At 41.1% G+C, this 21,427-nt stretch overlaps 1 protein-coding gene across 5 annotated transcripts in view; it reads right to left on the bottom strand.

Moving 5' to 3' along the window:
- LOC132379550 (myoferlin-like) overlaps positions 1–21,427 on the bottom strand; it is a 263,587-nt gene that overhangs the window by 40,173 nt on the left and 201,987 nt on the right. For 4 of the 5 annotated variants that reach the window (XM_059947583.1, XM_059947585.1, XM_059947584.1 and 1 more), the window contains 2 exons: positions 19,489–19,577; positions 18,267–18,362 (listed from right to left, as the gene is read on the bottom strand). In XM_059947583.1, the coding sequence (XP_059803566.1) occupies positions 18,267–18,362; positions 19,489–19,577 (185 nt within the window). Of the gene's footprint in view, positions 1–14,519; positions 14,667–18,266; positions 18,363–19,488; positions 19,578–21,427 lie in introns of all 5 variants that reach the window. The other variant, XM_059947586.1, reaches the window with a different exon arrangement.

Here is a 21,427-nt window from a genome sequence, read left to right as displayed (position 1 = left end):
CTAAAATATATAATTTTGCTCTTGGCAATTTGTGTAAAAGGACACTCAGATCCTTCAGCATGCCAACAACTTCCAATCTCTCAGTTCAATAATGTTCCATTCCTCTATTACTTTCTCAAGCGGACGACCTCATTCCACATTATCTTCTACTTACTCTGTGCTTGTCTTTTGACCTAGACTGCCCGTAATGTGCCAAAGTGTTTCTGATCCACCTCACAATCCAGCACGTTGGTATCAGGGAAACTGGGCACAGTGCACTCGACTCCCGAAAATTTGCAGTGAGCAGCAAGGGATCCCAGACTGATTCCTGGGGCAGCTGACTAGTTACGCACTCCCAACCCAACGACAACTTGTTAATTCCTCACGTTTTCTGTTTCTTAACCAACCCCCATGCCACCACACATTATTCTGATAATATGCACTCTAATTGTGTGTTTCATAACCATCTGAAGATCCGCATACATCAACTGGTCCAGCCTCAGCACATCTGCTGACTACAAACTCTAAATTCAAAATTATTCTTCAAATTCAGTCCATCAATCCAGACCAATGTGCTGTGAGGAAATGAGAAGACAGTAGACCCTTTCCCCCATCCAGAAATATATTAGTAATTTTTAAAAAATCATTTTATTTGCTTGCAGAAAATAACTTCAATGCTTCTATCACACTGCTCCCATCAGTAAATCTTTAGCACCATATGGAGGGATAGTTTGGAGAAAATATTTACTTTTACAGATCATCCATTAATAGTACAGGGCTTAATGTCAACAGTGAAATATTGAACCAATGACTTTCAGGTTATTTACCAAAATAAACTGTAAATCCCAAACATGCGTGTTTAAAAATCAGAGCTTCTACTTGTCTGCCTTGCTAAACTTGAGTAATGATGCAATTGTCAGATTTTGATTTGCATTATGAACAATATCTACAACTAATTAAGACAGCTGCCTGCAGCATTTTTATGTATTACGGAACACAATAAGTTTGCTACTGTGCTTGCCAGCTTCCTCATCTGCAACTAGGCTTGCTGGAATTTTGCCGAAGTTCACAAAGGACAAAAACAAAATGAGTTCAGTGAGTCAGGCAGCATCTGGACAATTGGCTTTTCAAGCTGAAACCCCTCAGTCTGGACTAAAGGAACAAGGAGAGATGGTTGGTATAAATAGGTGAGAAGAGGGGTAGGAAAAGAGCTGGCAAGCAATAGGTCATTTACATTAACGAGGTGCACGGCTGATCTTAATAAAGTGGCCACTGAGTGTACAACTTTGCTCCAAAGAAGGAGAAAACAGCTGGACGTAAGACAAACTGAAGATGAATGACATTGAGAGTATTTGAACTTTTGATTGCAGTTAAGAACCACTTAGAATGAGCCAGTGGGAGTTACATGGAAAACCAAAAGCTGAAGCCACATTTCAGTCATAAAATATTTAAGGCCCAACCCTCCTACTGTTGCATCTACAATCTTCCCTACATCCTGTTGCAAGAGGAGAGATTGCTTGGTCAAGACCAAGATTAGTTTCTTTTGCAGTTTCTAGGATATTGGATCAGGAAATTTGAAGATGACATCAAGATTGAGGGTGTAGAGGACAGTGAGGAAGGCTATCGTGGCTTGCAGAGGGATCTGCACCTGGTGGAAGAATGGGCTGAAAATGGCAGATGGAATTTAATGCAGACAAGTGTGAGATTGGACCAACCAGGGTGAGTCTTACACTGAACAATAGGGCACTGAGGAGTGTGGAAGAACAAAGTGATCTCGGAATACAGGTCCATAATTCGTTAAAAGAGGTGTCACAGGTAGATAGGGTCATAAAGAAAGCTTTTGGCACATTGGCCTTCATAAATCAATATGTGAATACAGAAGATGGGATATTTTGTTGAAGTTGTACAAGATGTCAGTGAAGCCTAATTTTGGAGTTACGTGTGCAGTTTTAGTCACCTACCTAAAAGGTTGAAAGAATGCAGAGAAAATTTACAAGATGTTGCCAGGTCTGGAGGTCCTGAGTTATAAGAAAGACTGAATAGGTTAAGACTATTATTTAGAACATAGAAGATTGAGAGGAGATTGGTTGAGGTATACAAAATTATGTGGGGTATAGATAGGGTAAATACAAGCAGGCAATTTCCACTGAGGTTGTGTAGGGCTACAACCAGAGGTCATGGACTAAGGCTGAAAGGTGAAAAATTTAAGGGAAACAAGAGGGGAAACTTCTTCAACTGAGCGGATCATGAGAGTGTGGAATGAGCTGGCAGCACAAGTGGTGCAAAGAAGCTCAATTTCAATGCTTAAGAGAAGTTTGGATAGGTACATGTATAGTAAGGATATGGAGAGCTATGGTCATGCAGGTTGATGGAGGGAGGCTGTTTAAATGGTATTTGGTATGGACTAGATGGGCCAAAGGGCCTGTTTCTGTGCTGTGTTTTTCTATGACAATGATGGAGATTATGCATGGCAACCACTGGACGAAAATTGTGCTGCTAGTAATGTTTTCAGCAGTTGAGTTTTAAAAATGCCAAAAGCTAACAACTATGGAGGTGCAGGGATTGAGCCCCCTTCACCCAAGGTACAGCAACCACTTAAACCTAGTGAACTAGTACAATAGAAAATGACAATAAAATGAATATTAATCTTTACCTTTAGGAAGCTGGAAAGCCACAAGGATGCTTTAAATGCTGCATTTAGTTCAGTATTTTCTGAAAGAGTATATTGGCTTTAGAGGAGATGAAACTACCTCATCAACATCAGGATGGTCAAAGGTCCAAGTTAATGGAGTGGGAACTCCACTTCAAATACTTCCTATTTGGTTCATTAAATCTGAGAGAAACAGCTGAAATGATGGTGGTGAAACCACTGGATTGGTGAAAATTATCTTACTGGTTCTTCGAAGTTCTCCAGTGAATAATCTGTCATCATTTTCAAGTGTCATCCACACGTAGTTCTTTCTGAATTGACCAAGCCATGACATTGATAAAGATTACTCCCAGAAGCAACTGAATTGACCTAGGATTTGGTTACATTTTCAAATGTGGTTGCTGCCTTAATGACTTCTGAGAATATATTAAAAATATTATCCCTTTGAGCAGCAAGCCCCATCCTACATCCAGGATCTCAGAAACACTTTGTTAAGACTCCAGCACAATCACTCCTTCCTGTAGGACAGACCCTCTAAAGATAACATAGCATTGATCACACAACTGCAGCTGAAAGTGAACCTGGGAGACTTCAATCGAGCCACAAAGTGCCATTATCTCCAAGGGAAACATGATCACTACTCGGTGTCCTTCCTCAGCTGAAGGATCTGCCTTACTCCATGACAAGCAATTGGCGGATTGAACGTAGAAGGTAGGAAGGATGCACATTGAATGTGCTGGACTTCAAGGTGCATCACCAGAAATGGCTTGGTAGTGCCAAAAAGTAGCTGTACTGCCCAAGCCCTGAAAAGCATGTTAGGGCTTACAGCAGGTGGGCGACAGAGACAAGGTGAAGAGAAAACATAGTTAACTCAGTCCTCAAGTCTAGCATCTAGATTTTTTAATGACATTATTCATACACTGGCCTCAGCAATAAGGTCCCATCTCCATAATCAGCTACCAGCAGAAATGTAACACCATTGAGGATTTCTGTGAGTACCCAATGTCTGGAGGCACAAGTCCTATGCAGACAGAAGCAGTTTACCATTCCTCAAGCTTCTCACTCATTCACCTGCACCTTTTGCTATCTCTTTTCCCATCTTTTGCATGTACGTGTATATGTGGGGAGGGTGGGAGAAGAGATGGACATCCAAGGGAGTCTTATTTGCCGCTTCATTATCTACCAAACTAGAGTGGAAGCCAATCACCCTCAATCCCAAAGTACAGCCTAGGAGGTTCCCACCACAACTATGTGTAATCAAGACTGGGCACAATGGCCATTCTCCAATCACCAATAACCAAAGGATCCAACTGTGGCCATGAATGCAGGAAAGAATGTTTGGACTAACAGGCTCTAGTTGGAAGTGAGGTGCAGTCCTAATGAAGTTGATGCCACAGTGTGCTGCAGAAAGTCGCGGGAAATCCAAAAACACTGGACATGCAGCCAATGGAGTCAGCACTTTCAGCCAAGGACTATCAGAACTGGAAATATGAGAAGGCATGTATGTCTTAAATTGCTGACAGGTAGGTGAGAACAGGGAATACCTGTGAGATGGTGCAGACCAATGTTGTCAAGGTTACTGGCTTTAAAAACTGGTAGCTGATTGCATCGCCCTGGTTAAGATTTTTACTGCTATGCTGTAGGTATTTAATTTTAGTAGTTCTGCAAGAGTAGCCCTCTCTGCTTTCTGCATGTTTGGGTTTGAGCTGAGATAAGGGGCTTTGTTGTTCAACTTTGGAATATGGTGTCAGCCAGTTGAGATGGTGGAATTGGGAGAAGGTTTTAGAGAACACTGGGTGGAGAGTTTTAGTGAAGGACTCTGGTGTGAGTCGAGGTCTTTGTTGGTGGGAGCTGGGAGAATTCAGGAGGGAAGAAGCCTGAGGATATTGTCCCTGTTGCACAAGGTGCTTTGTGCAGATGAATGGTTTCATGGTGGAAGGACCAATACTCCTGTGGGAGACCTATTTGTGCACAATGGATTTTGAGTGACATCTGGAAGGTATAGTGTGTACCTTGAAAACAATGACCTGGAAGATTTGAGCTCCACCATGCACATGTGATTATAAGTATAATGGAACCTTTTTGTTTTGTTCATTCTTTTCTATAATTGCGGGCTGCTTAAGCTAATACTCTTAAATATTCTTCTTTATAATTGTATGCAGTGTACGATCTGTTATTTCTTGCCAATGGGTGATTGCTGGGGGGCATAATTCACACAAACTGGATTTTGGCTGGGCAAGACATCCCAACCTCAGGGATTTGACAGGACCAAGGATATATACAACCTAGATGTACGAAGGCCGAGAAAGGTGGGTTTCTTGCCATGGAGTCCAGTGGCTGTTAGCAAGGTTGTTAATGAGCCACATTTCCAGAGACGCCTGGTAAAAAGGGGCTTCACGATGATGTAAGATCAAAACTGTACCAGAAACTACAGAAATATTCTGATAAAAACTGAAACAGTGCTCCCCAAGCCTACACTGGACATCCTTGGAGCACTTTAGAAGTTCAAGGACAGCTCTGTGTGGGAAAGAGATGGAAAATTAGTGTGACGAGAGATCAAAAGCTCAGAGTACTCTTTATAGACCAAGTAGATGCTCTGTAAAGTAGTCAAGATTTCAACAATGTTGAAGAGATCACACTTTGAGCACCAAAGGCCAATTGATTGAAACAAACCTCAGTAGTTCCTTCATAACAAAAGGAGATAGTTGATTAATGAATATACACACATTTGGCAATGACAGATTTGCATAACAGTTTGGAAGTACCTTCACGAAGCAGCATCATGTCAACCTGGATGTCCCTACCCATGCTAAAGTATAATCTTTCTCATACATACTAACAATGATGGTTATTAGGCTGAAGACCTATGCCAAGTGCTCAGAACAATGTCAATCCCCTATAAACCATTTTCTCATAAATGCCTATTAATCTCCCCCCTCAAATACTACCACCAGTCTACACTTGGGACAATTTACAGTTTCCAAGTAATCTAATAACCAGCAAGCCTTTGGGATATGGGCAAAGCAGAGCACCAAAGGGAATCTTCAGAGAAGAATCTACACCATGTGACCTACCAATTGCTGACTTTGCTCCAGGACTAGCCACACCTCTGGCCAATTTGCTGTACACTGGCTACCACAAGGTATCTGCTTGATGTAGAGGAAAGCTACCCTCCACATCTGATTCATCACATTGCTTAACTTATCATCCTATCAGCTTATTCTCAGTCAGCAGAATGGAAGTGGGCAGTGTGTTCACAGATGTCTGAGTGTCTCTTGCACAAGACCCTCAACACAGTTAGGTTTAAACATAGATGAAGGAACTGAACTTTGGAGGTAATTTGAGCGGTTGTGGTGAACTACATATACCTGTCTGGACACGCCCCCGCAGACTGCTCCTGTGGCTCCTCCCACAGAACCCTGTATAAAGGCGATTGAGGCCTGAGCCCGGCCTCTCAGTCTCCAGGATGTAGTATGGTAGTCAACCACTGCTGGTTCCTTCTTCCAGTCAATAAAAGCCGATATCTCGCCTTTATGTCTCATAGAGAGTTATTGATGGTGCATCAGCGGTCATTTTCAATTGACGTCAAGGTAGCATTTACTCAAATGTAGCATCAGGATCCTTAATAAATTGGAATCAAAAGAGAATCTAAAAAGGTAAAACCAGAGTCTTAAAGGGAGCAAAGCAAGATGGCCGGATGATTGGAAGCCATTCTTATCACCAGGTCCTTTGTAAGATGATCCCCAGGCTGGTGTCCAATAAACATACAATTTTATCAGCTTCATTCAATGCTCATTAAAAGGCTTACCCTCCCCTCCCACTAATGATTATTACCATTTAATTTCCACATGATGCAACACCTTACAATATTCAGACAGGGCTGATGTGACATTCGGGCCATGATCACTCTAACCACATCTCCTTGACACTTTTAACCAACATCAATGTTTCCTACTGGCCTTGCCTCAAAAAGTACAAAGGCAGAATATTCTGTGGCAAGCATCTCACCTCCAAGCTCCTCAAAGCATTCTATAATACACACTGGGAACAATGGAATGTCCTGTTTACCAGAATCGGTGCACCGACATTTCAGCAACTCAACACTATCCAATTCAAAGTAGTGCATTGATCCAGAACTCCAGCATTTGCTTTTACTGACGTTTCACAGAACAGCTGCACGTACGCTGTAGATGCACACAATGCCTCCCCCACCCATGACAGAAATCCACTTCCACTCAGATACACAACTGTGTTTCCCACTGTGACACACATCTTGTCTTGGAAATAAATAGCTGTTCCTCAAGGTCAAAATTCTTGTAACTCCCTACCCAACACCACAAACTTGGTCATTGCAGATGGACTAGAGATTTTTGGCCATATTTTATTACAGGTGGGCAAATAGAACAGAGGAGGTGGCAGTGAATAGTTTTGCCAGAAGCTCGCCCACCTCATAAATGAAAGAAGTGACTAAAGCAAATTTCACAGACCAAGTTAACATTCCAAAGTTACTCATCAATCCAGCTGATGCATTTAGGAAATAGTTAATGCCATTGAACTCAAGTCAAGTCACTTTTTATTGTCATTTCGACCATAACTGCTGGTAGAGTACACAGTAAAGACAAGACAACATTTTTCAAGACCGTGGTGCTACATGAAACAATACGAAAACTACACTGAAACTACGTAAAACAACTTTACACTAGACTACAGACCTACATAGGACTGCATAAAGTGCACAAAACAGTGCAGGCAGTACAATAAAGACAATAGGCACAGTAGAGGGCAGTAGGTTGGTGTCAGTCTAGGCTCTGGGTATTGAGGAGTCTGATGGCTTGGGGGAAGAACCCCCAGCCTGGTAGTTCCCAAACTGGTGTCCACAGAACTCTCAGTTATTGGTAGGGGTCCATGGCATGCAGAAGGTTGGGGACCCCTGATTGAACTTGATTGAGTATTTCAGTAGAAGATGTGATCAGATGGAGAGAGGGGCAACAGACAATTTGATAAATAGACCTAGGCTGTTCTGGAATAATATCAGGAAGCGATTCTTCACATTGAGATTTTATTGAAGTCTACAACATCTTGACTCATTTTCAGGTCAACTGAAAATTGCAGAGCACCATGGATTTTTGTTGGGCAGCAATACCATTGATTCCTTTTATACACCTTCCGCTGTTATTGGCAAACAGAAGTTGCTGCCTGGCATTATTATCAACTTAGAAGTGGCAATAAATATTGTTGCTGCAAATACTACGCACTCATGGGGAAAGAAAACATAATCCCAATTGAGCCAAAATAGTTTCTGATTAAATATTATGTAATTTGCTTATTCGAATCCATTACATCCACTGGATATAATTCCAGTACCATTTCTATATTGATTCCTCAGTGCAAACTCATACCTTGACAAATTTCTAGATTAGCACATGATGAGGCAAAACAACAGAGTGGATTGCAATAAGTCTCTATGATAATGAAATCTCCTTCAAGGAGCAGATGCAGTTTCATATCTCTGTAGTATTTACCTCCTCTTTTTCTCTATTCCAAACCCTGACTCAGGTTCTTGTTCCAAAGAGGCAGCTCAAGGTTCAGTCTCCCTTAATGTTATTGCCATGAGCTTGGAGACCAATGCCTACATTATCTCTCACAAATCCTCTGCAAAATATTTATTTACTGAGATACTGCACAGAATAGGCCCTTCTGGCCCTTCACGCCTTGCTGCCTTGCTAACCCTAGTCTAATTATGGGACAATTTACAATAACCAATTAACTTACCAACCGATAGGTCTTTGGACTGTGGGAGGAAACCAGAGCACCTTCAGTAAGCCCAAGCAGTCACGGGACGAATGTATAAACTCCTTACAGACAGCAGCAGGAATTGAACCCGCATTGTTGGTACTGTGGAGTACTGTGCTAACCACTACACTACCTTTGCTCCCTTTTTCAAACCCAGGTGCACTATTAAAAAAAAACAACCAATACTTTCCCTTTCAATAACTATTTCATGAAAACCTGTGCAAAGCAACTTGACCTGACACTATTCCAGGCGCAATGATTTTGTTTTCCCCTCCACATTTCTTTGTGCTCCTTCACCAAGTTTATTTTTCCATTTTTCTTCTCATTGATCATACCAATTTAATCCTGATGACCTAGCCACAAAGCAGTAACTGTACAGATGAAAAAGAACTATTTTTGGACATTTTCAGAAGCAAATATTAGCTGGCAGATATTTTTCTGAGATTTTATTGAATTTAGCCTCAGCTCTTTAACCCGGGTACTGTATGAGGAGATCAATAAGCTTTTAAGGTATTTACAAATGGTCAGACTGAGGTAAATTGTGCAACCTGCAGCAATCTGCGGCTTGTTCCCGTGAACTCCCAGCCCTGCAGCATGTGAAACTGGATAGGAAGCGTTGACTGTCAATGCTGCTGTGACTTGTCCTGGGGAAGCCTCCAATATGGGGGGTCAAACAGAGTTCAGTAAACTGATGAACCAACACAATATCAGCTTTCTCAAGGTACTCCTTTCACTTATCTCAAATCCCTGCTCGTTATTAAACTGATGGCTTACACTAAGTAAATAAAAGAACATTTTCGCCTGCCAAATGACCCAGACGAGGCATATGCAGAATTCTGCCGACAAAAACTGCGCTGGGTTGATTTAGACTGTTGCACTGCAACTAATACGAACAGGGGTTCAAAAGTTCAGATGAACCATGAACTTTGCCATTTCACAGCAGGCTATTCCAGAAATATAGCCAAAAAGAGAGAGAAAAAGAAGTGGCTCAAGCCCCTGAGGAACTGATGGAATTTTTGTGGGCTTTAGGGAAAGTATGTTTGTCAATAAAATAATTTTATATCCTGCGGGAGAATGTTTGGGAGGGGGTAGTGGGGGGGGGGGGGGAAGAAGAGGCGGGAAGCAAGCTATTGGAGCTGTGGACTCGCTAACTCTTGCATAGATTTCTCAATCTCACACACACAGTAAATCTGATCAGCTAAGCCGCGACAGAAAACTGAGGCGCTAGTGTTTCTGCTGTTGTCTTCCTGTTGGCACAGAACTATTCTTCCAGGGCAGGCAATCAGTGGAAAAAAAATGAAAACAAATGGGTCATGACTGGCTTTATTTATTTAAGACAAGCTACATGTCATCCTGTGATGTGGCCTTGGCCCCAACTATGCAAAACAGCACTAAGCATAACTGGGTTAGGAATGATAACAAACACATGTTATATGTGCCTTTAACATCATGCACTTTCAAGGAAATTACTCATTTGGACTTTCAAAGGAATAATAACAGACACATATTTTGATGCCATGACAGGCAGCTACATTAACGCAATGGGACAAAATCCTGCAAGACAAGCAGGCGAGAACCAATTTGTCAGTTAGCAGATATGTTTTAACGTATTTGTGTGCACACCCCCACCAACAAAAAAATAACATTTACTTAGCAAAACCCTAACAAGGCTTCAGGGAATACTGATAGTGCAGATATGAGCGGCAGGGCCTTATTTTTAAATGAGATCTAACCTGGCCTTAAGTCAGAGGAGAGAAAAAGCTATTCACACAGTCATAAACTTGAAACAGAGTGTTTTTAAAAACTTACATATATATAAAATCACTAAGACCAGGAGTCCGAAAGCATAGTCACTGACAAGTTTTTAAATCTCTTGGAAAGGAGCAAAAACCCACACCACACTTCGGGAAGAAAATACAGGGAGTATTGCAGACAAAGTGGAAAAGACCATGGTTAAATCCTGCTTAGGAGAAAGATACTGAAGAGAACTTAACATTTTTTGTCAACTCAAGATAGTTACTGTCTTCATTTACATATATACTCCTAACTTACGAACCCACTTAGATATCAATCAGAATCAGGTTTATTATCACCGGTATGTGTCGTGAGACTGAGGATGAAATTTATATTATTTTTACAAACAAAAACGGAAAAAAATTTCAGAAGCCAAACATCACACTGCAAGCCCACAGACACCACTCAAGGATACCTTTGTGAAGGGGGTCTCAGACAGTTAGGAATGACCTTCACCTGACTGGGGATGACAAAATAGCTCGTTCATCACTTGTAAATTACCATGAAATATAAACTTTGCTAACCTTTGTTTAGTAATTGGCTCTTATGGTAGTCATACCAAGGGTAAACTTAAGAGCATTCTACATCATGGAGGAGAGTCACTCCTCTATCAAACACAATAGATCTTACATTCCATTAAAGAAAGGAGAGGAAGCAGACAAACTGAACTATTAAAAAGGTGTGACAAATGTTATTCTGATTCATTTTGTTTAAAAAAAGAGGGGAAAACATTACTACCAAAGAATACCATCATTGTACCATGCAAAGGAGGTTGCAATCACTTTCACAATACTCAATCATAACAAGCTGGTATTTTGAAGCACTTCATTCCACAAAATAACAATTCAAAGTGCAAACAGATCTGTTTGCGCCCAAGAACAAAAACACAATGCTAATAATAGGAAGAGAAAGTATGGAACCAACAGAATATAGCCACTGTGTCTGCATACAGTGCAGAAAGAATTTGGTTTTGTAACTATGAAATGCTCTTCTTAGGAACAAGTGGCAATAATAAAACTGGCCTGACAGGAGCTACATCAGCACATCTTGCTAATCAGTTGCCTCAGTTACACTGGCACGGGTATGACTACAGATACAAGATTAGGTGGAAGATGGCAGGACAGAACATCTCAAAATTCCTGCATCATACACACTCTTACCTTGCTTAGTATTCAGAATATATTCGCAGGTGCAAGAGTACAAGCAGAAATAGTGTTCATGTTATGTCTACAACCAATGAAGCTCTGGGTTTGGAGAGCTGCATAACCAAAGGGGAGAGGGCAATTTCCTGCACATCCAGCAGGTGGCGATGAGAGATACAGGTGGCCTATCAACACATGGCAGTGCTCACTTGGTTGAGGCTGGAGTGCAGGAGGCGAGAGTAGAGTCTCACATCTCAGCACCAGGCTGGCTCACCAGGCCGGCCCAAAATCCAAATCTCACGGACAGCCTCTTCACCAATCTGCGGAGGACAGGGTAAGCACCAAGTCCCCAAGCACTGGAGAGTGCAGCTCATATGCACGATCATTTTAAAGCGCAAGTGTGGGAAGGGTGTGGTGAACTACATATACCTGTCTGGACACGCCCCCCCCCCCCCCCCCCCCCGCTGACTGCTCCTGTGGCTCCTCCCACAGACCCCGGTATAAAGGCGACTGAGGTCTGAGCCCGGCCTCTCAGTCTCCAGGATGAAGTATGATGGTCACTCACTGCTGGTTCCTTCTTCCAGTCAATAAAAGCCGATATCTCGCCTTTACGTCTCAGAGAGTTATTGATGGTGCATCAAAGGGATACATGGCCGTAGAGGCTAAGAGTATCATAATGAATCAGTACTGTGAATTAGGTCTTAGCAGGATACCAGTAAATCCAATTATATTTACTGAAGTTCAGTGAACATTTGTCACTTGGGTAAGATCATGTGCACAACTGTGCAAATTATCCAGGCGGCAAAAGCGAAAATCTACTGCAAGTATCTGAATTTCACAAGTGTCGTTACTTTTACTCGGTTCCTAAGCCTCAAAGCAAAATGGATGTTTCAATTTTGTAAGAGAAAAAACCTTACATTGAAGGTTGACTCAATGCAAAGAAAAACCTACTGGGAGATGGGCAACATTTTATCAATGAGAACTTTCTGAGACCCTTATTCTCACTGAGTCCATAGATCGAAGCATTGATGCATGGAATCTCCCAAATGCATTGGTTTACTACCTCAAATTTGTTTTCATTCATATCACTATTTCATCCTTCTAGTCTGGCACTTTAACAATAAAACTATTCTTTCTCCTCTGCAGTGTCAGTGATTGCAAGCTTCCAATGCCACAGAATGCCTCTTCCCTTCACTTTACTTCTGACCAACAATCCATTCCCACCACTTTTCTCTGCAATCACATTTTTTCCCTTACTTCTCTCTCATGCCTCCTACCTTGAGGCATTTTTTTTGCTTGGAGAGGTTGCTTGAAGAGATGATGTAATCCAATTGTTGCCCGTTCCCTCTAGTGGCCACAAGACGACCAAAATGGTATCACAAACTAGCAAATGCCAGCTGAATTACAAACCTTGTCTTTATTTTCTGTCTGACTGTACTGAACAGCACAAGTATTAATACCCCAAGTAATCATCTCAGAAACCCTCAAACTTCCTTCTAAACACCTCAATGAATTTGGAGTTTGGCTCAGTGATAAAACTTCCATTGATTTTCGTCATGGTAATGTCACAGTTAGCTCTACGCTATTACAGCTCAAGGCGCTCTGGAGTTTGGAGTTTAATCCCGGCACTGTTTTGTAATGAGTTCTCCTCCCTGTGGAATGCCCGGGTAATCTGGTTTCCTCCGACAGTCCAAAGACATACTGGGTAGATTAAATGGTTATTGTAAGTTGCCCTGTAATTAGATTAGGGTTAATTGGGGTTGTGGGGTTTCAGAATGACATAGTTTAGAGAGCTGGAAAGGTCTGCTCTGTGTTGCATTGCTTAAATCAAAAATAACAACAATTTATTTTTTGGCAGATGCCTTCCCTGTACCTCTGCACTCAACTCTTCTATCCCCAACCCTTCCTTTGGCCTGTTTTCCATCGATCTTTTTGCAGCAACATGTTGGTATTCATTTCAATCTCACCAAGGGCATGGTAGGCCATTTAACCTATCAGGTAATCCAAACTTTCCTTACTTCCTTGTAACATACCTTCTCCCATAACTATCAGCTCCACCCAGACAGAGACAGACAGACAGACACACACACCCACCCACCCCAGGGGCTAAAATGGCTGGTTAACCCAACAAAGATAGTATTTTATGATGTCTGATGAAATGAGAGCACCTGGGTGAAAACACGTATGAACTCCACACAGACAGCACTGCAAGTCAGGACTGAACCAAGGTCACTGGCGCTGTGGGACTCTACCAACTGCTCCAAAGCTCTGAACTTCGAGAAATGAGATTCAACCCTACAGTCAGTATTATTATATTGTCATGTTCCAACAGAAATGATCAGTCAATGCATGATGATGTTTCTCTGTCCATGGATGCTACCTGGTCTGCTAACCACTTCCTGCTTTTATTTGCAATGGATAAACTTTTCTCAAATAATATCAAAATGAAAACTTGAAGGGAAATTTGTCAAAGGAAATACATGTAGTATGAACAGGAATAACTGTAAAATGGAGGTATGGGTGAAAATACATTTCACATAATTAGCCACTTGAATTCTAATTAAAAACATAACTTCCTTCTTGTCAAAAACGATATTCTTAAATTGTTAATAATTTCCTTGGACAGTGTACCACAATGTTTTATACCAATGCAAACAGATATACTGAAATGCTTAGCTAGCTGTATCCCAGTTGCAAGTACTGTTAATTCTTCTATTACGTGTCAAAAGTAATTCTTGCAACTGGGTCACACAGTTGTGTACAATCAGCAGATTCTTTTGCTAGAATTTGAAGTTCTTCATTCAACGAGTTTTATCCATTCCATGTCTTGTCTATTCTAAGTCATGGACTGTGTATATGTTACATATTCACTTCCTGGGTTTTAAAAAAAACTGTAAGCATTATGGGTGAGTGAAAACAAGCTGTACATTGATTATATATACAAGTTTTGGGAAATGGGGGAGCTAATAAGGGGAAAATGCGACAGGATGGAAAGTAAATTATTTAATGACTTTTGAAAATAAAATACATAATCTGTTCCTGGTAGTGTCATGTTGCTACACAACATCTGGGATGCTCAAACATTTAGCAAAAGCTCTCTCAAACTGCATATAGAATGTTTTGAAAGGCTGATTTCATTGTTTTGTTTTTAAAAAGATTACCTTTAACAATACGAGGGGCGAAAGGAGATGAGTTAATAACGTCAAACTTTCAGCATTATCACAAAGAGTTGAACTGCACGTGCATGTAACGAGAGCGCCTTGGACATCCAGGTGGTCCACAGCAGAGGTGATTGATAAGTTTCTGGCCTAAGGTAGAAGGAGATGAGTTATACAGCTGTTGTTACATGTACGTGCAGTTCAACTCTTCGAGTGAAAATGTAGAAAATTTGAAGTTAATAACTCATCTCCTTCTACCCTAGGCCACGTACTTATCAATCACCCCTGCTGTGGACCACTTCTGGGAGGTCCAAGACACCGACTTCTACAAAGAAGGGATCTGTATGCTCCATGACTGCTGAACTAAGTATGTAAATGTAGGAAAAATAAATGTGCCTAGGTTTTCTAAAATTGACTCCTTCTACCTTAGGCCACAAACTCATCAATCAACCTTCGTATAAAACAAGAGAAAATCTGATGATGCTGGAAATCCAAGCAACACACTAGAAAAGAGTACAGTTGACATTTCGGGCTGAGACTCTTCAGCAGGTCTGACGAAGGGTCTCGACTTGAAATGTCGACAGTACTCTTTTCCACAGATGCTGCCTGGCCTGCTGTGTTCCTCCAGAATTTTGTTTGTGTTGTTTGTGCTCCTTTAACAATCTACATTTGCTAAAGTAGATATTATATATTCATAACCATCTGTGCAAGTCAATGTCTTGCAAGGTATCTCGTGACCAACGATGGATTAAATTGGAAGCTAAAGGCTGGTAGAGCAAATTCAAGAGATTCTGCAGCTGCTAGGAATCCAGGGCAAATAATACACAAGATGCTGGAGGAACTCAGCAAGTCAGGTATCATTTATGGAGGGAAATGAACAGTCAATATTTTGGGCCAGAACTCTTCATCAGGACTGGAAAGGAAAGGGGAAGAAGCCAGAATCAAAAGGTCAGAGGAAAGGATGGAGTACAAGCTAGCTTGTGACAGGTGAAATCGTGTGAGGGATTGGTGGGTGGCTGGGTGGAGGTGAGGGTGAAGAAGCTGGCTGGTAGAGTGAGTAAATTTATCATTGGAAATTTTTTAGCAATAAATCTTCCTTTCCACTTCAAAGAGGTGAATACATTGAGCACAAACAGTTTGATATAATCCTCTACATAGGAGACCATTAAACATCCAAGTATATAATAAAAATAGTGAAGGATGACTAATGGGGTGAACACCTCACCCGATGTTTCTACTCTGTTCAGAGAAAGGAAATATATTCAGTCTTCTAAGACTGGACCATCAAAACTAAAGCTCGGCAAATCATATATAACAGTGGCCACACGGCATTCCTTGCATTAAGACTTGGCTCCCATCGATCAGACAAATATTCTTGTTCTGTTCTAGATAGCAAGTTGTTATCAATATACACAATGGAGCATCTTCAGAGAAGGATTGAGGAGAAAACCAGAACAACACAGCAGATATCTGGACAGGAATGCATCATTAAGGTCACATAAAGTTTTCCATGTGCTTATATATCCCCTTTTCACATCCTACAAATTCAGATTGAGGTGAAACCATGGCTCCAATTAGGGGCAGCTGGCATAATGCAAATCTTTGGGACCTGGATTGCAAAACGATATAGAAGTATCTTGACCCACTGTAGTACCGATCCATAATGATTTGCCTTGAACCTTCACAATATTAATGAGTATGCATTCCAATGTCATTGAATCAGTCTCACTGAACAAATCACTTTGACTGAAGTCACAAATACTGATATTTCCAGATGTTCAGAATTGCACAAAAAATCAAATCGGACGGTTCAGCTTAAATTAACTGAAGCACATTTTAATCACTAACAACTGCTTTTGTGTGTCCGTCATTGTAGGAAATCAAAGTGCAGTCCAAAGGATTAGAAAGAAACCAGAAGACAAATCAAGAACGGAATTAGGAAAGCCAAGAGGGGCCATGAAATGTCATTGGCAAGAAGGATTAAAGAGAACCCCAAGAATAAAAGGAAAACTTGGAGTGGTTAGGACCGCTCAAGGTTAAAGGTATAGTCCTAAATGAGTACCTTGTATCAATATTTACCCAGGAGATAGACATGGAGGATAGGGAGATATGTGTGGAGTGTGCTAACTTGCTAGGGCATTTTGAGGTAAAGAAAATAGTAATGTTGGGTCTCTTAAAGATATTGAGGTCAATGTCTCCAGGGCCTGATGGGATATACGCCAGGTTATTGAGATTGTTGGGGTCTGGACCAATATTTTGATGTTCTCCAGACACAGGGAAGGTCCCACAGGACTGGTGAGTAGCTAGTGTTGCTCTATTTTTCAAAGGAAAAATGGGATAATCCTTGAAACAGTGCACTGATCAAGTAGTTACCGGACAAGATTCTTAAGGACAAAATTTATGAGCAATTGGAAAACAATAGCCTAATTTCAAGGTTTTAATGCAAGGCACTTCCACTGTTTGGAGAATTTAAACACAGTTCCCTGTTGCACTTTGGAAGATCCAATGTAAGAACCAGTACACCATTAATGGCAAGACATCTAGCAGTTTTGATATGCAGTGGGATCTTGGGGTCCAAGTACCTGGAAGTGGCTACACATATTGTTGGGGTGATAAAGATGACATTTGGTATGCTTAGTCAAGGAAATGAGTTCAAACATATGGAATTTTCAGCCTTACAAAACCTTAGTTAGGCCACGTCTGATGGTTTTGCATTCAGTCTAGTTGCCCCTTTATAGGAAAGATGTTGAGGCTTTGGAGAGGATGCAGAGGAGGCTTACCAGGGTGATGACTGGATGAGGGAGCATGTGCTACAAGGACAGGAGGACAAACTTGGGTCGGTTTCTCTGGAGCAGTGGAAGATGAGGGGAAATCTGATAGAGATTTATAATTACCAGAGTAGACAGCCAACATCTTTTCTCCAGGGTTGAAATGTCTATTACCAGACAGCACACCTTGAAGGCGAGGGGGTAATTTCAAAGGAGATGTGTGGGGAAGTGTTCTTTTTCATAACAACAGAGTGATAGGCAACTAGAATGTGCTGCCAGGGTTGGTGGTGGAGGGAAACATGAAAAGGCATTCAAGGCCTTTAGATAGGCACTTGAACTGGAAAGATACTGACATTGTTTTGGCAGAAGTGATTTGTTTAGCTGGGCATTTGATGTCATTAGTTTGACATTGTTGTGGGTCTAAGGGTTTTTCCCTGAGCTCCGTTATCCAGCCCCTCAATTTTGCTTCAAACAGATGATCTGATTGAAAGCAGGACACCTGCTCATCATCGAGATTACAAGCACTGAATCAATAAAAGAAAACATGAGTAACATATTTTCAGTTTAAATAAAAAGGCATTTTATCAGTGGTGTTCAACAAAGTGCACTTTTATTCAGAGATACTATAAAGGAAATGAAAAATCACATTAAACTCATGCCCACAACTCCCACCTGCAGCACTTCTGAACTTCTGATGGCAAGGAAATTGTCAGCAAGGTCATGAGCCTTTCAAGGCCCAAGTTCCATAGGTCTTTCATCAGACCATCCGTAAAAGTAATATTCCAAATACCAGCAACTCCCCTGGGGTCTCGATTGGCCTGCACATGAACTCCACTTTACTTTCACTGCTGGTGTGATAGAGAGCAGGACTGCAGTAGATAGCAAATAAGACTAACAATTCAAGCATTGAGGTCATGTCTGGACTTTAGATACAAACAAAACTATATTTTTTTTTACACCAGTTAAGGAATTACTTACTTACCCTTTAACATAGATATCACTCATCTCTTCTCCAGTAATGCTTTTTTCATCCAGAAGAACATCGCTGGTATTCCATATTACACAGCGCAGGAAATATCTGCAAGGTGTACAGATAGTGACAAGGCATTGAAAGGCAAAACATGAACAACTAGGATTAGCCAACTTTCCTTCAAATAATTATTAAAGGTATAGGATAAAGAAGTTGAGAAACAGGTTGAAGGCGTTTACAAAAAAACCCATGAGAATACAGCATAACTTTTTTTTAAACTTGATGTACTAAGTCTTTTAAAATTTGTTGGTATAAACATTTCCTGAAATAGCAATGTAGAATTTGATACCAAGCTCAGACATTAATACTGCACTAAATAATTCCTGGGCTCAAACTGTCAATGTTCACAATATTCTGTTTTTTGAAGTCTACTTCTAGTATTATTTGCAATAATACTTCTAATATTATTATTACTCTGTTGCCTCATAGCAATCAGGCAGTTTTCAAACTAGCTAATGCTAGCAAGCAACAACAGTGAGAAGAATCACAATCAAAACCACTTCAGATATCACCTGACATTTATATGGGGAAAAATGTCATTAAGTAACAATTTGAACTAGAAGCCATTGCCAAATTTATTCTTAAGAAGCAATGATGCCAAGTCTGCAATTAGATGTAAAGTCTCCAGGAAAATTAGTAAAATGTATAGACCATTAAACAATCACTCAGAAAAGATAATTGGGGCAATTATTATTTCTTTTAGATTACTTATGCTCTTGTGTCAGTTTTCTTGGTAACTACAGGACTCTAAATGACCATTACACAACAAAGAATCCATTAACCAGCCATCTGCAGGGATTACACAAAAACAAATATTATGTTGATATATTTTGGCATACATTGATGTCTCACCAATAATAATATATCAAGCCAATAAAACAAAATGCAATAGGCACAACACATTTTGCTTATGACCCATCGGCCAGATGGTTTATTAGTTAAATGAGTGCACTGAGATAATTTTTGTCTTGTCAGAAGATGTCAAGAAGAAAAACGTTATGAAAATAGGAAAAAGAGCTGCGGATACTGGACATCTGAAATAAAATTGCTGGAAACACCAAGTAGGTCAGGTAGTATCAGCAGAGAAATGGAACTGATGTTCAGTGAAGACTTACTGAGAACTTGCATCAGCACATACTAATGTAGAGAGGTGATTAATATAATCCATACTTACTTTTTGGGCTTTCGGGGTGTAATGTCAAAAGGTGGCCCAGGTGGTCCCAAACTCTTTGGGAAAATGTCAACCCACATCTGAAGTTTTCCCTAATGCAAGAGATAGCACAGTTTGAGAAAATCAATACGTAAAATATGGGAAGAAGCAAACACTGGATAACAATTTGGAAAATTTCAGTATTATGTGAATGCTTATTTTGACAGGACTGAATATTATTAAAAACGCAAATCAGGTATGTGCTAATCTGGATGGGCATAGTCCAGAGCTTGTGTTCCACTATAGTACCTGATCACCATCATGTGATAAAGCCATTTGGTTCCTCTTGCTCTAATGATCAACATTAGAACATAAAACTTAGAAAACCTACTGCAGAATACAGTTCCTTCAGCCCACAAAGCTGTGCCGAACATGTATTTACTTAGAAATTAGCTAAGGTTACCCATAACCCTCTATTTTTCTGAGCTCCATAGACCTGTCTAGGAGTCTTTTAAATGACCCTATCGTATCCACCTTCACCACCGTCGCTGGCAGCCCATTCCACACACTCACCACTCTACGTAAAAAACTTACCTCTGACATCTCCTCTGTGCCTACTTCCAGGCACCATAAAACTGTGCCCTCTCGTGTTAGCCATTTCAGCCCAGGTAAAAAGTCTCTGAATATCCACACGATCAATGCCTCTCCTTATCTTATACACCTCTATCAGGTCACCTCTCATCCTCCACCACTCCAAGGAGTAAAGGCAGGGTTTACTCAACCTATTCTCATGAATCATGCTCCCCAATCCAGGGAATATTCTTGTAAATCTCCTCTGCACCCTTTCTATAATTTCCACATCCTTCCTGTAATGAGGTGACCAGAACTGAGCACAGTACTCCAAGTGGGGTCTGACCAGGGTCCTATATAGCTGCAACATTATCTCTCAGCTCCTAAGCTCATTCCATGATTGATGAAGACCAATGCACTGTATGCTTTCTTAGCCACAGAGTCAACCTGCACAGCTGCTTTGAGTGTCCTATGGGCTTGGACCCCAAGATCCCTCTGATCCTCCACACTGCCAAGAGTCTTACCATTAATACTTTATTCTGCCATCATATTTGACCTATCAAAATGAACCACCTCAGACTTCTCAGCCCAGTTTTGCATCCTATCAATGGCCTGTTGTAACCTCTGACAGCCTTCCACACTATCCACAACACCCCCAAGCTTTGTCATCAGCAAATTTACTAACCCATCCCTCCACTTCCTCATCCAGGTCATTTATACAAATCATGAAGGGTAGTGGTCCCAAATCAGATCCCTGAGGCACACCACTGGTCACTGACCTCCATGCAAAATATGACCCATCTACAACCACTCTTTGTCTTCTGTGGGCAAGCCGGTTCTGGATCCACAAAGCAAGGTTGCATGGATCCCATGCCTCCTTACTTACTCAATAAGCCTTGCAGGCGGGTACCTTATCAAATGCCTTGCTGAAATCCATATACACTGTATCTATGGCTCTACCTTCATCAATGTGTTGAGACACATCCTCAAACAATTCAAGTAAGCTCGTAAGGCACGACCTGCTTTTGACAAACCCATGCTGACTATTCCTAATCATATTATGCCTCTCCAAATGTTCATAAATCCTGTCTCTCCGGATCTTTTCCATCAGCTTACCAACCATTGAATTAAGACTCACTGGTCTATAATTTCCTGGACTATCTCTATTCCCTTTCTTGAACAAGGGAACAATGTCTGCAACCCTCCAATCCTCCGGAACCTCTCCAGTCCCCATTGATGATGCAAAGATCATTGCCAGAGGCTCAATAATCTCCTCCCTCGCCTCCCACAGTAGCCTGGGGTACATCTCATCTGGTCTCGGAGACTTATCCAACTTTCCATGCTTTCCAAAAGCTCCAGCAAATCCTCTTTCTTAATGTCTAAATTCTCAAGC

This window comes from Hypanus sabinus, chromosome 22 (assembly GCF_030144855.1).
Source record: "Hypanus sabinus isolate sHypSab1 chromosome 22, sHypSab1.hap1, whole genome shotgun sequence".
Classification (NCBI taxonomy): domain Eukaryota; kingdom Metazoa; phylum Chordata; class Chondrichthyes; order Myliobatiformes; family Dasyatidae; genus Hypanus; species Hypanus sabinus.
Note: the sequence above shows the minus strand (reverse complement) of the source record. Positions and strands in the feature narration are given on the sequence as shown.